This window comes from Pterocles gutturalis, unplaced genomic scaffold (assembly GCF_000699245.1).
Source record: "Pterocles gutturalis isolate BGI_N339 unplaced genomic scaffold, ASM69924v1 scaffold24676, whole genome shotgun sequence".
Lineage (NCBI taxonomy): Eukaryota > Metazoa > Chordata > Aves > Pterocliformes > Pteroclidae > Pterocles > Pterocles gutturalis.
This window is the reverse complement of record NW_010101079.1, coordinates 7,287-22,282: the sequence shown is the minus strand read 5'-3', so window position 1 is coordinate 22,282 and position 14,996 is coordinate 7,287. Positions and strand designations below refer to the sequence as shown.

At 46.3% G+C, this 14,996-nt stretch overlaps 1 protein-coding gene across 1 annotated transcript; it reads left to right on the top strand.

Moving 5' to 3' along the window:
* Positions 1 to 49: 49 nt before the first annotated feature.
* LOC104468118 (probable inactive 1-aminocyclopropane-1-carboxylate synthase-like protein 2) lies at positions 50 to 14,769 on the top strand (the record flags this gene model as incomplete). The annotated part of the gene is made up of 15 exons (XM_010082146.1): positions 50 to 607; positions 1,715 to 2,334; positions 3,822 to 3,881; positions 6,243 to 6,313; positions 6,804 to 6,873; positions 7,958 to 8,024; positions 8,475 to 8,572; positions 9,127 to 9,204; positions 10,209 to 10,309; positions 11,046 to 11,135; positions 12,195 to 12,240; positions 12,373 to 12,514; positions 13,067 to 13,209; positions 13,591 to 13,744; positions 14,280 to 14,769. Coding segments are annotated over 15 exons (2,597 nt in total), but the record flags the coding sequence as incomplete, so codon positions are not given.
* Between the last annotated feature and the right edge of the window lie 227 nt (positions 14,770 to 14,996).

Genomic DNA, 14,996 nt, shown 5'->3' with positions numbered 1-14,996 from the left:
AGTAACTGGTCGGACCCCGAGGTGGTGGAGCTGCTGCAGCTGTGGGCAGACGAGTCGGTGCAGCTGGAGCTGGAGAGCTGCCTGCGCAACCAGCACGTCTTCAACCGCATCGCCGAGGTGCTGCGGGAGAAGGGCATCCACCGCACCGGGGACCAGTGCCGGGAGAAGATCAAGAAGATGAAGCTGGAGTACCGGAGGATTAAAGATAACAGCAAAGCCCTGCGGGGAGGTCGGACGTGGAAGTTTTACGAGGCGATGGACCGGGTGCTGAGCAGCCGGCCGGCCTTGGCGTACGGGTCGCTGAGCGGCAGCGTGATGGCTCAGCAGGTGCTGCAGGGCGGCATGGTGGAGGGCTACCATCACCACCAGTTCGCCCCCTCGGGCCTGCCCTTCGGACACTCGCAGCACCCAGAACTGATGGAAATCAAATGTGAGGAGGTGAACTCTGATGAACACAGCTTGACCCCCGAGCCCCCAGCATCCATGTCTTACCAGCAGGGCTCCCCTGAAGAGCAGGAGATGGAGAGAGCCTTCTTGGAGAGGGCCCAGGACAACTCTCCCATCTCCAGGGTGGAAATTCCCACTGAAACCAGTGTTTCACCTTCAGGTAGGGGTAGCCTTTTACATTCCAGCATAAGGTTTCTGCCTGGTTTCCCAGAAAGAGAGATTTTTTTTTTTTTCCCCGATGCTGAGATAGACACCTGTTTTTTTTCACACTGACGTTTGGATCCGTATTTTTCCATGTCCCAAAAAGCTTTAAAGTAGAAGGCTGGTGTCTGCATTCATAGTCTTCTGGCCGTTCCCAAAATGTATCTTGTTGCAGGTAAATGAAATAAAAAATAATGACCTGAGGCTAAATACTGTGTATGAAATCCAAAGTGCTGCATGTCTGCATAAGCCAGGCTAGGCATTCATGCTAGATTTCTGCATATAATGCCAACAGTACCTACCTTTTGGGGAAAAAAAGAAAAAAAAAAGGCATGCTTTTTGGTATCATTTGAACATCACCAGGGCTGCCTGCTGTCCTCATGCTGAATTGTATCAGGAGACCCTCTTCTGCCATGGCTGCACTGTAAACCTGCAGGTGAAACTTTCCTTGCGTCCTTTTAAAGTATTTTCCAGATCTAATCTTTTAGGACACTTGATAATGAAGAATACTTGGGAAAAATCGTTGCCTGGCTTTCTAAGCTATTAGGACTTGGAAAGAAGATGTTTTTGAAAGTCACTGGCAGAAACTGCATGTCTGCACTGTAAGTGCAGTTGGCCATTGCTTGGCTGCCAGGAAGGGTCCAGTCTGGAAATCCTGGGGATTTCAAACCAGCTTAGGACAGGCTGGCAGGAGAGCATGGCGTGACGGGGAGGAAGAGAGGCGATAACCAGCGTGAGGTTAATGTCTGAGGTCAGGAAGAAACGTCATGTCCTCTTTGCCGCGGTGGTTGCGTAGTTGGTCCAGTGGAGGGAACTGACGATTGTTCAGGTTGGTTCAGAGGCCAAGTACGGGGCTGCTGGCGTAATGGGGTGCCCAATGTGTGAAGTTAAAAACAAACTTCCAAAAAACTCACAAATTTCAAGATGTACCTGACAGCAGGTTTTGCTTTGGTTTGCCTGTAAAACCCGAAGGGTGTTGCCGAGGAAGGGCAGGGGAAGGCAGCGAAGCATGTCCGCACCGCTTTACGTGCTGCGCATTTCATTTTTCCTCCTTGCTTTTACACAGGTTTCAGTGAGCCCAACATGGCAAACTCCTCCCGGATCCAGAACGTGGTTCCCCGGCCTGGCTTCTCCGCTTTGCATCGGTTGAGAAAAAAGCGCAAAGGCCAGCGTGCGAAGGACCCGCTGGATGAGTTCTTGCTAAAGACCCTGACGTCCCAGCGGGCCATGGAGGAGCGCTTTTTGCAGATGGAAGAACGCCGATTTCAGCGCGATTTGGACGTGGAGGAGCGTCGGATGCAACTGGAGCAGCGCCGGTTCGAACTGGAGCGGGAACATGAGTTTCGCATGTTCAACGTCTTTGCTCAGATGCTCAGCATCCTCAAGCAGAGCCACAGCGGCTCCTCCTCCTCACTCGTGATGCCTCGGGGCTTGGACTTCAGCCAGGCGCTGTCAGAAATTGCGGGCATGGGAGGAGGAGGAGGAGGGGGCGACCTGCAAGAGATGAGAGCTCGGCCACTTTCCGAGAGGAGGGGTGACATGCACGGCTTCTGTAACCCCAGCGACTTCCAGAGGAGCCCCTACCTTTCTGCTCGCGGCAACATCGCCAACATTTTCCGTGGCTCCGCCGAGGAGGGGTACAAAGCTTATCACGCTGACAAGTACGATGAGGACAAGAACCCCAATGTGAGTGAGAGCCTCAAGGTGTTCTCCTGGCTTTCTTGCTAGGAAAAGAAACTTTCTTGGAGGTTTGCTGACAGATATGCTAAAAGCGTGGGTTGGGTTGGTTTTTTTTTTTTGATCTCACTAATGCATGGCAGGCCAAGGTCTTTGAGGAAGAGAAAGAAAAAGTAGCTTTGCAGATCGTCAGTATACCAAAGATGAAGGCTGTGTTCGGCTCAGATTTGCTGGTTGGGCACGAGTAGACCTTGAAAGATGTAAGAAATCTGCAGGAACAAACAGAGCTCCTCTTCCTCCTTTTACTTCATCCCCTCTGTTGCCCACTGAAGACCATCTCTGATTATCTGATTATATATCATTATTGCAGGTGATGGCTGCAAGAGATACAACAACTAAGCAGTAGGCGTTGTTTTTTTTTTTTTTTAATTACTTTTAACTACCACTCAGCACTTTTTCTGCCTGTTTACGGGCGGCTGCTGAGTTGTAAGTAGCTCATCATACCCCCCTTGTGGCACGAAGGCTGAGTGTTAATACTCCATGGAAAATTATTACGGAGTAACATGCATAGTAAATATAAACAGTGGTTTTTATACGTGGATTACTTTTAAATAGATCACACATTCAGATCCTGAACTACTTGAAACTTTAAAAATTATTTATTATTAGCCCTGACTTTAGTCATGCTGTGTTGGGAGGTGAAAACTAGATTTTTAAGATAGAAAATCCCAGTGAAGTTTTTGATACAGGGCGCATTATCAGGCACAAACTGCCTCTTCTACCAGCTGTTGTCTGTGTAGGAGGCAGGTTTTTAAACAAATGCCCCAAATTGGGCTTGTACTTTAGTAATGTACAGTTGCTTAGATTTCCTTTTGCATTTTAAAAAATATTTACCCAACCTCTTCCACTAATGAAAATGCGCTGGTAGAGTTGTACTCTTCAAGATCTAATGTAGCGCTAAATAAGTGGGGCCAAATCCCAAACCTGGAACTGCGGGGTCATCTCTCCCGAGGGGAAAATTCAGTGTTGTAACCACTTTTCATGACTACACGTTTATGTGGTTTCTGAGCTAATCAGTGGAGTGGAACGGTAAGGACTGATAAATGCTTTTAGATAAAGAAATGTATCCAAAACCTTATTTAAACGGCTGCAGAAGGGTAAAGCTCAGTTTTCTCAGAATTATGTTAGGGTTTCTTTTGTAGTTAGATATAAATCAGTGAGTGAATTCAAGATTAAGTCAAAGGTATTCTCTAAAGAGGTATAAACCGTCCGTACGAGTTCGTCTGCAGCCAGTTAATGGAGTGAGAAGCTGCGTGCCTGGGCGATGTATGTACACACACATACGTGTCTCCAGTTATACCTAGTGGAGTTGAGGTCAGCCGTGTTTTCACGTTTCCTGGGTAAGCTTTTTGGGGGCAATTTAGCAAAGTGACAGCTAAGGTGATGTATGCATATGGCTTTTGTGTCTCTAAACAACAGATTCTTTCTTTTTCCAGGGTATAATCAACTTTGGCACCAGTGAGAATAAACTCTGCTTTGACCTGATGTCTAAGCGGGTAAGTCCTGGTCCAGAAATGAAATGCTGAATTTGCTCTGTGGTTCCTCCTCAGTGCTTGCGCTTTCCTGGAGTTCTTGCTGTAGCTCAGGTTTCTCTGGTCGTGAGTTTTTGATTTGGTGGAAGTCACTTTTGAATCCAGCTATTTGTACATTTATTTATGTTATTTTTCCAGGAGGATAGGAAGAAGGGTGTTTTTCTGTTCCTCTTCATGATGAGCTTCCCTTTGGGAATGTACAAGGCTCAGAAAACCACATGAAAATAAGATGTGTTTTATTTCCTCCTGCTGACAGCAGCTGATTTAATACAGAGGCTTTGAAATTAGTTTTGAACTCTATTTAATTTCAAGGCTCTTCACATCTGTCTGTTATAAAGTCACACGATTCGGACGCTGTCGCAGATGAAAAAAAAATTCTGAAAAAATCGTCCTGTAGAGGGACGTTTCTTGATTTCCACTGAAATCGCTGCCCGCGAGGCGGCAGGCGGGCAGCAGCTCCTCCTGCCTGGAGTTGTCGGTGGGGAGGGAAGGTGGCTCGAGGCCGGATGGTCGGCCTCTGCGGTTTGAAATTCACACTTGCTCCCGTTCCACCAATTCCCACCCTCAAAATGTTCCTTTTATTTCTGCCTGCCACTCCACTGACTTGGGGGGACGCTACCCCACCGCTCCGCCTTCCAGCTAAAAGAACAGGTAAGGCAGAGGCGCTGCGGCACGACACAGGCGCCTGCTAGGTTGTGTAGGTGCCACCTTCCTTCCTTCGCTGTCCTTTCCTCTTAAAACTAACACCAAGTCTTAATTAGCCTCATGATGAAAACGAGTTCAGACTTTGCCGGCTGTAGTGAGACGAGCCATCTTGCTTGTGGCAATGAGCTGAACAGAGATGTTGTTGCCGACTTCTCGGTTGTGGCAGCCTGGAATTATAGGATGGGTTCAGCGGCTGCAGCGCCAGCTGGGACTGGAGGCAAAAAGCATTACCTTTGGGGGTTCTCCTCGTTATTCTTGCCGAGTCATTTTTGGCCAGGTCCGCTGATAACGTTTGATGTTGCATCCTCTAGAGAAGTTTAGGAGAGAGATCTAAGGAGGCACAGCTCTGTGCTACATAGGCTTCAAAAGCATCCACCGCTGAGTAAAGGAACTTGAATCCTATAATATCAGGTTGTAATTCTGCATGGGATAAGGACAGCGGCTCTAAACTCCAGAGCTTGGCACCAGTTATTAAAACACCGGTAGACAATGTTGTGGTTTTGTTCATACGTGACAAACTTTCACACTGCATGTTGAATTTCCCTCCTCCCTTGCACTTGTCGTGTCCCGCCACCCTCACTTTTTACATATTAACCTGTAGATTTGGGTGCCATTAAATATTTGTAGAGGCATGTTGTACATAGTATTTGTTCATTCCCATTTGTTTATGTGAAATGTTGTCTTCTCTCTGCCCTTACCACCGCTCTGCTTTCCCTTGCAACTTCGTAGAACTGGATGGTGTGAAACCCTGATATTTACAGCCTTGGAAATATTTAGATAAAAGCAGCGTGCATACTTTATCTAAATATAAAGATTAAAAAGGGCTCCACAGTTCAGGTGAATCTGTCTTTGAGATCAGAATGAACTCCCAATAAGGAACAAAGTGCCTGCCCCCAGGGAAAAATTGCCAACAAGATAACTTCATTTTTCTCCCGTCTTTTGAAAGCTCCCATTGTGTTTTAACACTCATTAAAACTTGTCAGAATCAGAGATCTGAAGGAGCTGCAGTAACTTGGAACTGAGGCATAAATGGAAGGTAGAATTCATTAAAAAATCAACATATTGAAAGTTTATTAAAGAAAATATGCATCTGACTGTGATTCAAAAATCCTTCCTGTCTCTTTCTGACAGCCTAGACCTGAGCTTTCACACCTGGGACTTACCGCCCAGCTGAAAGCCCTTGTCCTCAGAGCTTGGGCGAAACGCTCTTTGGGTCACTTTGGGTCTCTTTGGGTCACTTTGGGTCTCTTTGGGTCACTTTGGGTTGCTTCATTAGCTGAGAAAGTCTTCTGCAGGCAGCTTGGTTCTGGGCATCGTGTCTGTTGCCCGTTCTGTGTCCTTTTTATAGAACTCTGTGCAGCAAAGTTTTGGCTGCAGTAACTTAGCAGAAACCCGGGCTGGACATAACCTGGAGTTATCATGGGTGGGTTTGCTGGTCCGTGCTTCTCCAAGCTGCGTTCATTGGGACGGTCAGTGGCTTTCTCTGTCCAGTTCTACAACTGTTGAAGTCGCGTGTGTGTGTGTGTCTATGCAGGTACGTGCCTGTCGGTGGATCCTGTCCGTCTCTGTGTTTCTGATATCAGTGATTGTGCTTCTAATGTCTCTTCTCCTTGCTCCCAGCTGACACAGACCGATATGAATCTGATGGAGCCTCCGCTGCTGCAGTATCCCGACTGGAAGGGGCACATGTTGTAAGTCTTCTCTTTCTGCAGCGCTTCTCTTTTTGGCTACTTGCCTGACAGGCAGAACGGATGAATACAAACTGCTACACTCACTAGTTCAAACTTTTCTAGGTCATTTAATCATCTTTTTCTTTGCAAAACCATAAAATTAGCAGCCCTACCAGTTCATCCAGTTAAAAATCCTTTCATGTGAGAGAAGTTGCACATTTTCCAAAGCGGTTTTAAAAGGACTGTGTACGCTAACAAATTGGGTAACTCCAAACAGTTCTTCGAAACATAGTGAACGCTTGGGGAGTGTAATCCTTCTCTTCTGTGCCATGATTAAAAGCCCATCGGAATTGTTTGCACCGTCATGGACATTGTCCGTGACACTTTTGCCATGTCATGCCTGAGCTGTCCTGTTTTCCAGCTGGTTTCACCAGGCTTTACTCTGGACCTGGGGAAGCCCAGCCTCTTGGAGAAGAAGCTGAATCAATATTTGCTTTTGTGTCTTTCACAGTTTACGGGAGGAGGTGGCTCGATTTTTGACCCATTACTGCAAGGCCCCTGCACCTCTGAAGGCAGAAAATGTGGGTACCCCGCTTTCCCTCGGTGTCTGTTCTCATGTCTTGTCGTTTGTTGTCAAACAGTTTCATCTTTTCTTTTTTTTTTTAAGCAGATGATTTGGTAAGATGACAGCCTTTTAACGTGTAAATGAGATGGATTCATAGCCATTCCCGTAGCTTTGGATGCGTACTTCACTTTGGGTCTTGCCTTATGCTTGGCTTTTGTGTGCCAGCTCCTCACACCAGTGCTCTTGGTGGGGTTTTTTGTTCTCATTTCCTCATTCAGCTCTGGGACCTGCATCCCTCCGCCTTGACAGAGAGCTCCTGTTGTTCCAGTCAAGCTGAATTTCATCCCCTTCTGCTGTTACACCTCAGGACAAAAAAAATCTGCACTTGCGTTGGGAGTGGTTTTAGCCTGTAGAGCCAGACCTTTCCAAACGCGGGGCAGTGTTGTAAGGAAGGCACCAGTGCCTCTGCAGGACTGGGTGACCTGGGAGAGGTGCAGGCTGGGCGCAGGCTCCTGCCTCCGCGTCGTGCAGCCGGCAGTTTTCTCCCTGCGGCAATGCCTTAGAAACTCATACTGGGCTGAAGTTCCCACTGATCAGTTTGCTGATCTTCTCCCAGGTAGCAGATTCTGCCTGATCCTTGGAGTGAAATTCACGGGACCCGTGAGCATCTCTCCTCTAGAAGCAGGAGTCAGAGCTGCTCCCGTACGAGACAGCATTTTCCACTTTTGCACAAATCTGGCCGGAGGTCGGAGCTGCTGTTACCACCAAGAGATGATAGCACATATTGGCTGATGAAAAGTAGTTTGCTTTTCTAGCAGCTCAGAACTGCTCCCCAGTTTTTTCCCTGCTCAAAGCCTGCTCTTTTTCTAAATTGCACATTAGAATCACAAATGGCACTGGGACAAACTGTCTCTGAAGCAAAGAACAGGATTAAAGTTATTTCTGGTAGAAGTGGGATTTCAGCAGGGAAGAATCTGGGAACATTCATGCTAGAGAATTGGGGAGAAAATGTATTTCGGTGACATGGTCAGAAATAATTATTTTATAGTCTTGTCTTTCTAGGGACAGATTGATCACTAGCTTCTCTCTTTTTTCTGTAGGTGATTGTTTTAAATGGTTGTGGCTCTTTATTTTCTGCGTTAGCTACAGTCCTTTGTGATCCAGGAGGTAAGTGGATGGCTGGGAGGTATTCTTAATGTTTCTTTTTTGCCGGGAAATAATGTGTTGCTCTGTTTAAATGGTGTTTGATGGAAGTGAAGTGGTGGAATTCACTTTGACCTGCTGCAAAGTTCTTGTTTCCCGACTGTGTTGTGAAATCCATCATCTCCGTGGTCTGCAGACCTCACGTACTGGCACGTGGTGTCTTTCCCTGTCTGCCTTGTTGCGGTGCCCTGTTTTAGTTTGTTAGACAAAGTGTGGGCTTTACTCACGTTCACCTGGGTTCTTGCAGAAGAGGACAGGATTAATGTAAAAGTAAAAGCGGAGGAGAAGGTGGGAACATGAGTGTTTCCAGAGGGCACAGCGGTAGAAAAGCTTTCACGTTTAGCTGAAGGACCTCTCAGAAGAGAGAGAAGGGCTGTGACCTGTCGATAGCTAATTTTGTTTTCTCGGTTCCAGAAGCTGTTCTCATTGCTACTCCCTTCTATGGTGGCATCACCCAGAGCGTCTTCCTCTATGGCAACGTCAAGCTGGTGTATGCCTATTTAGACAGCAAGGTAAGATCTGAGGGAAGGGAGCACCCACCTCTGTAAAAAATAACTGACACTCCAAAGTGCCGAGGTTTGGGAACCTCTGCAAGGAGTCCTCAGAACTGCAGGCTGCAGCCCATGGACATCTTCCCAATTTATCGGTGGGAAACTGGGCACATTATTTGCAAGAACGTTGTTTGAGACCGTAAGTCTGGATTCCAGTCTTTTCCTTTTCTTGTATCTTACTCCCAACTACTGCTCTTGAGAGGAGAAAAATGGCCATTTTGAGCCTTGGAGACAGAAGTATGTACTGTCCTCCATCAGCAGATGGACATCTTGCATTGCTTTAGTTATTCAAGGATAACCAGAGAATTCTGTGTGTGTGGCCAGCCTGTGACGAACATTTCTTTGGTTTTATTTATCTATTTATTCTCTCTGTAGTATAAAAGGACAAGAAGATAGATGCTACGTCGTTATTGTTGGTTTTTTATTTTCTTTTGGGGAACGTTCCTCTGGGGATTGGCTCAAGGCAGACTGCATTGAGAGAACTTGGCCTTTTTTATCTTTGTGATGTCTTTCAGATTACTGGAACAAGCACTCGACCTTTTCAGCTTACGGTGGAAAAACTGGAAAAGGCCTTGCAGGATGCCAGGGCAGAGGTGAGTGTAGCTGAGCTTCATATTGCCCGTTAAGTCTACAACATATTTGAGACAGCAGTTCCCAAGGCCTAAGGAGCAAAACATTTTCAAAACCTAGCGCCTGGCTTTCCAGTTGTCCTTGCAGACCACCTCCGATGAGGTTGCTTGCCAACTCAGGGGCAATCTTAGGGGGAATCCCTCGGTGGTGTGTCTGTCCAACTGTGGTCACAACAGCAAGGATAAATCAGGAGTATCAGACCAGTCACAAAGCACTAGAACCCATTCATATCACAAAAAAAACCCAAACCAAACCAAAACATCAAAAAACCCAAAAATCTTGGGCACGCACTAAGAAGTAGGGATCACCCAGGGCTTCTCCTTGAGGAGGGCCAGCTGAGTTGCCCCAAAACTGCCTGCTCTGCACAGGGGTGCAGGTGGATCCACTAAGAGCACCAAGAGTTTTTACAGGAAAGAGAGAGGTGCAAGTCTAGAGGATAAATGCAGATCTGAAGAGTTAGTCTGTACGTTTTGACATGGTCCTGTATATGTGTAGCTGCATCTTTAGATCATTACCGGCTCTGGCGTCTCCAGCCAAGTGTGCTCGAAAGGAGAACTGTTTGCATCCATGTAGCTCAGGTCCCTATCCTTCTTGCCTCATTCATTCAGCAATGTGTTACTTGTCAATTACCGGTACAGCTCAGAGAAGCTTCTCGTCCACGCTCAGAATGTGTGAGAGCATCTTTCTCATGAATTGGTTGACCAGATGGCAGTGGTTGTGGCAGACTCCCTCTTTTCAAAATCATCCATTCATTCTATAATCTTTTCCTCAGTTCACTTTGCAGGTGATACAATTGTAAAAAAAAAAAAAAAATCTTAATTTGTGGCTAAAAGTTTTCTCATACAAATCTAACCTTTGGTGGAAGCTGAAGGGGAATCTTGTCTCACGCTCGCTGCTCAAGTAGAGGGACTGAAAATTTATCCCTTGATGGGCGCTCTCTTAATACCGCATTATTTGTGTTCTGCAGGGTGTCCCTGTAAGGGCCTTAATTCTTCTGAATCCTCAGAATCCCCTCGGGGACATCTACTCCTTGTCAGAGCTGCGGGATTACCTGGAATTTGCTAAAAGGTACGGCAGTTGGGAAGGCTGAGGCATCCTCAGCAGATACAGCTTCCAGAATCGGGTGGACTGCGTGCTGTCCCTGAGTTTGTCTGTGAATATCTTCTAAGTCAGGCAAACTTCTTCCCACACAGCGGTGGGCTCGAGAGAGGAGAGGGGAATGGTGGGGACAAGGGAGCGTGGACCACGCAGTCAGCTGGAGTGGCAAAGCAGCTTGCATCAAGGAATGCGAGTTAAAGAAAACTTTTATTTATTTTTTTTTTTTTACTTTTTATTTGTTGGTAGTCCACAGCAAACACCATCGTGCTGTGCTGCTTTGGTAGGAAACTGAGTTCCTTTCCTCACAGTTTCTCTGTATGTGCAGAGAAAAAGAAATAGATGGGGATGGGTTTCCAGCTTCGTGATGAGTCATGGACACTCTCTGAAGTGTTGTCAGTTCTGAGTAGATGATGAAACAACTTATTCCAGATGGGCACCACGCACAGCAGTTAATTTTCATGAGGGCTTTGCAAATGGCTGGGTTTTTATCTCATGGTATGGTTGCAGTGGGTGACAGGTGGATATATCTGGAATCACTTCCCTGTCCACATCCTAGACCTTAGGAGCTGGTCTAGAAATGCTTCTGTTCTGCAAAACTCCGTGTCCCTTTTCTTTGTATGAAGCGAGTCTTTGCAGTCCGGAATTTCCCTCTGCTTCTCAACCAGCAGCAACCTTCTCTGGTAACCTCCTTTTTGTCCTTTTGCAGACACGAATTGCATGTGATAGTAGATGAGATCTACATGCTGTCAGTTTTTGACGAATCAGCCACGTTTCACAGTGTCCTAGGCATGGACAGGTAAAATCAGCTCCTCCTTCCCTGGCCACCTTCCAGTGACAGTTCACCATGATGCCTTGCTGAGAACTAGTGACTGGAAGTTAAGTCATAAGCTAGCAAATTCTCAATCTGCCTTATGCTGACTTATCTTTTTTTTTTATTTATTTATTTTTTTTAATTTCTGATTCTGAATGGCAGAGTCATTTTGTGAAGTGCAATCTAGCCAGTAAAGAAGGGTAGTTAGCTTTCTGTTGCGGTACACACTTCAACGTGTGCTTCGGTATTGGCTTGTGACAGTCCCCAAAACTGGAAACACGTTTTGTTTGTTGAGACTGAGGCTTTTTGTTCTACCTAAACATTGTCACCTCTTTCCCACCTCTCTGTTCATGCCTGTAAAGATTTTCTGTTGCTGTTTCTGGTTTTTTGTTTGTTTTTTTTTCATAGAGTAGTCATGGATCACGGTTTTATAATGGACTGGAGAATGGGTTTAATTAGTTATTGATTTAATTACATGAAAATTTTGAAAATTTAATTTTTAAAAAATTTTAGTGTGTGTTTTTTTTATTATTTAAAAAAATTTCTAGTTTTCACCAGTGGTGCTATCTTTCTTTTTATGCTTAATTGCAAGGTAATAAAATACACTTGGTTAAGTGTTAGCTCCGTGTTTTGCTGGGCTTGCTTGTACAACATTGCAAAAGAAGAGCTTCATCTCCTTCTGCAAAATACTGGGGTTTGAAAGAAAGAAAATGACTTTTAATTCTTGGCAAATACACTGGCACAGGTCTGATTGCTAGCATTATACGTCCAGGCTTCATAAGTGCAGGAAACGTGTGCACGAAGCACAGCACCTGCAAGTATCTGTATATCTGAAATATTTTAAAATTGTGTCTAAAACTATCTCCAGAGAGTTTCTAGCTTCTAAAGTGAGGCTGGATTTGAATTTTCCCGACTTGACTGACTGTGCTGCCCTGCCTGTCGCTGTGTAATGCTACCTCTCTGTTTCTGCAATGCTGCACTTGGTGATCCAAAAGCTTCGGCACCTCTGACACTAACTGCCCGTCTGCATCCTTCTACATACAGATTGCCTGATCCGCAGCGGACTCACGTGATGTGGGGAATAAGCAAGGTGAGTGCTGGTTGCTGCCGTGCCACAGCTTCTCAGCTGGTGTGGTTGCCTGGTGTCTTCGGCTTCCTGGTGCTGGAAAGACCAAAGCAGGATCCTGGTCTTTCTGTGCAATAGTCTCTCTGTTTCTTGCAGGATTTTGCTGTCTCTGGGATTCGTTTTGGTACTTTATATACAGAGAACCAAGATGTTGCTAACGCAGTGGCTTCTTTGTGTTATTTCCACGGCGTTTGCGGACCTGTCCAGCACAAGGTTGCCCAGCTGCTTAGAGACAGAGGTGAGTGATGTATGATCCTCCGCTCTCCTCTGCATCTTGCTATCTGGTGGATCCCCTCCTCTTACTTTCCCAAATGTTGGTGCAGCTTAATTGACTGTCTTCCATAACCCTGAAGCTGCCCAGGTAACACACGGCTGACAATTCTGCAAAAAAAAAAAAAAAAGAACATTTCTGCAGATGATGAGCAGAATTAGAGGGGCAGCTTTGAAGAGGTGCGATAGCTGTTTGGGTAGAAACAGCCGGTGTTGTGTCGAACGCGCTGGATTTGTAGCTTTGCCGTGGATGGAGTGCTAACAGTCCACAACAAGTAGGAGCCGTGGATGTAGGGAAGCTTCCTCAGAAAGGGAAAGGAGACACTGTTCTGCACAGGCATGAAACCGCTCCGTAGTTCTTGCCCCCCTTTTTGCTTTTTGAGGAAACAGAAAACGAGAACAGGAGGCAAAGGGTGAAATGGAAAAAGGCATTGGGAGTGTTTTGGAAACTTGAACAGATCCGAATTCTGGGTCAATTTGTGATTTTTTTTTTTTTCCTTTATCTTCTCCTCCTGGTCAGATTGGATCAACCAGGTATACCTGAGGGCCAACCACGCCCGCCTAAAAGCTGCCCATACGTATGTCACAAATGAGCTGAAGACACTTGGCGTTCCTTTCCTCAACCGCAGTGCAGGCTTCTTCGTCTGGATCGATTTCCGAAAGGTTGGTAGTCTTAGAAGGGAGGCTTCTCCTGGGCTGAGGGCAGGTGCGTGGTGGAGCTGCATCTAGAGGAAACGTTCAATATTGTGACAAGCGTTTTGTTAAAGCCTCACGTGTTGTCTGATGAGCAGAGGGAAGGGCTGCCTGGTATTTCTGTCCATTTTTTTCCTTTCCTTTCTGTGCATTTCCCTCCTTGCAGGAATCTTACTGCTCTCAAGCCACTTTCCTCCCCATTTCTTCCTTTCTATCACAACTGCTGTGCTTCAGAGGTAAAAGGTGTCTCCCCTGGCCTTTGCAGACCTCGTGGGAATCACAAGTTCACGAGGATCTCGGGGAGCTAGCCTGCGTGTTCCTAACCTCTGACCCTTCTGCTGACTCTCCTAGTACCTTAGGACAGGCACATTTGAGGAGGAGATGCTGCTCTGGAGACGTTTTCTGGATAACAAGGTCCTCCTGTCCTGTGGTAAAGCCTTTGAATGCAGTGAACCCGGCTGGTTCCGCATCATCTTTGCTGACAAGACCCACCGGCTACAGTTAGGTGAGTCATGTTTTCTTCTCTTTCTCCTCCCACCAGAATTTCTGCAGCACCGTTTCCTCCTCTCCTTAATCCTAAACTTATCCTGTCATTGTTATTGTTAATTTTATTTCTTCTTCTTTTTTCTTCTTTCTTCTTCCGTCTTCTTTCTTCTTTCTTCTTCTCCCATCTTCTTTCTTCTTTCTTCTTTCTTCTTTCTTCTTTCTTCTTCTTTCTTCTTCTTTCTGTCTTCTGTCTTCTTCTGTCTTGTCTTCTTTCATCTTCTTTTGTTTTCTTCTTTCTTCTCCTCTCTCCTCTCTCCTCTCTCCTCTCTTCTTCTCTCTCTCTTCTTCTCTCTCCTCTCTCCTCTCTTCTGTCTTCTTCTGTCTTCTTCTGTCTTCTTTCTCCTTCTTTTGTCTTCTTTCTTCTTCTCCTCTTGTTGTCTCTGCTTTTCCTCCCTTTCCTTCCACCCTCCAGATTTTTCTGGATCGGAGGGATTTGGGGACACTTGTGGCTTAAACTAACCCACTGATTGTTTCTGCTCCTTGTACCACTGCAGGCATGCAGCGAATCCGTAAGGTTTTGGAAGATCGGGAGCAGGAGATGCTGGCTGAGGAGAAGCAGCAGCCTTGTCAGTCGGATCAGGATGGCAAAGCAGATAGCACCGATGAAGTCGTTTTTGTGTCCCACCACCAGGAGCCTACCTGTGCCAGTAGCTCCAACCTGGGTGACCTGATTGGCCTCCTGCAGCAACAGATGCGTTCCTCCGACTGGCTGCAGAAAAACACAGCCGAGCAGTTCGCACAGGAAAAGCCGGAGATCTGCGACGTGTTCAGCAAACTGGTGGGGAAGCAGTAGGGGCCAGCGTGCCTTCAGGGGCTTTCCTGAGCAACGACTGACCCTGGGCCCCTCGCAGCTCAGCACTGACCTCTAGCAAGTAATATATTTTCTGTATAGCAAGAAAAAAACTTTGTAAAACTCCTCCTCCTCTCTCTCCGGTTTGAGATCTCTGATTTGTATTATATGGGTGCGTTCCTTGGATTGGGGTGCAGGTGGGAAATGATGGGGGTCACATTCGCCTGCTGGCCCCCTGTCCCACAGCATCACTGTATTTTATATTTCGTTTCTAATGAATATGGGGGTGCAGGTGGGAAATGATGGGGGTCACGTTCGTCTGCTGGCCCCCTGTCCCGCAGCATCACTGTATTTTATATTTCATTTCTAATGAATATACTCTTGACTCTCTTATAAGGTCCTGTGGTGTCTTTTTTTTTTT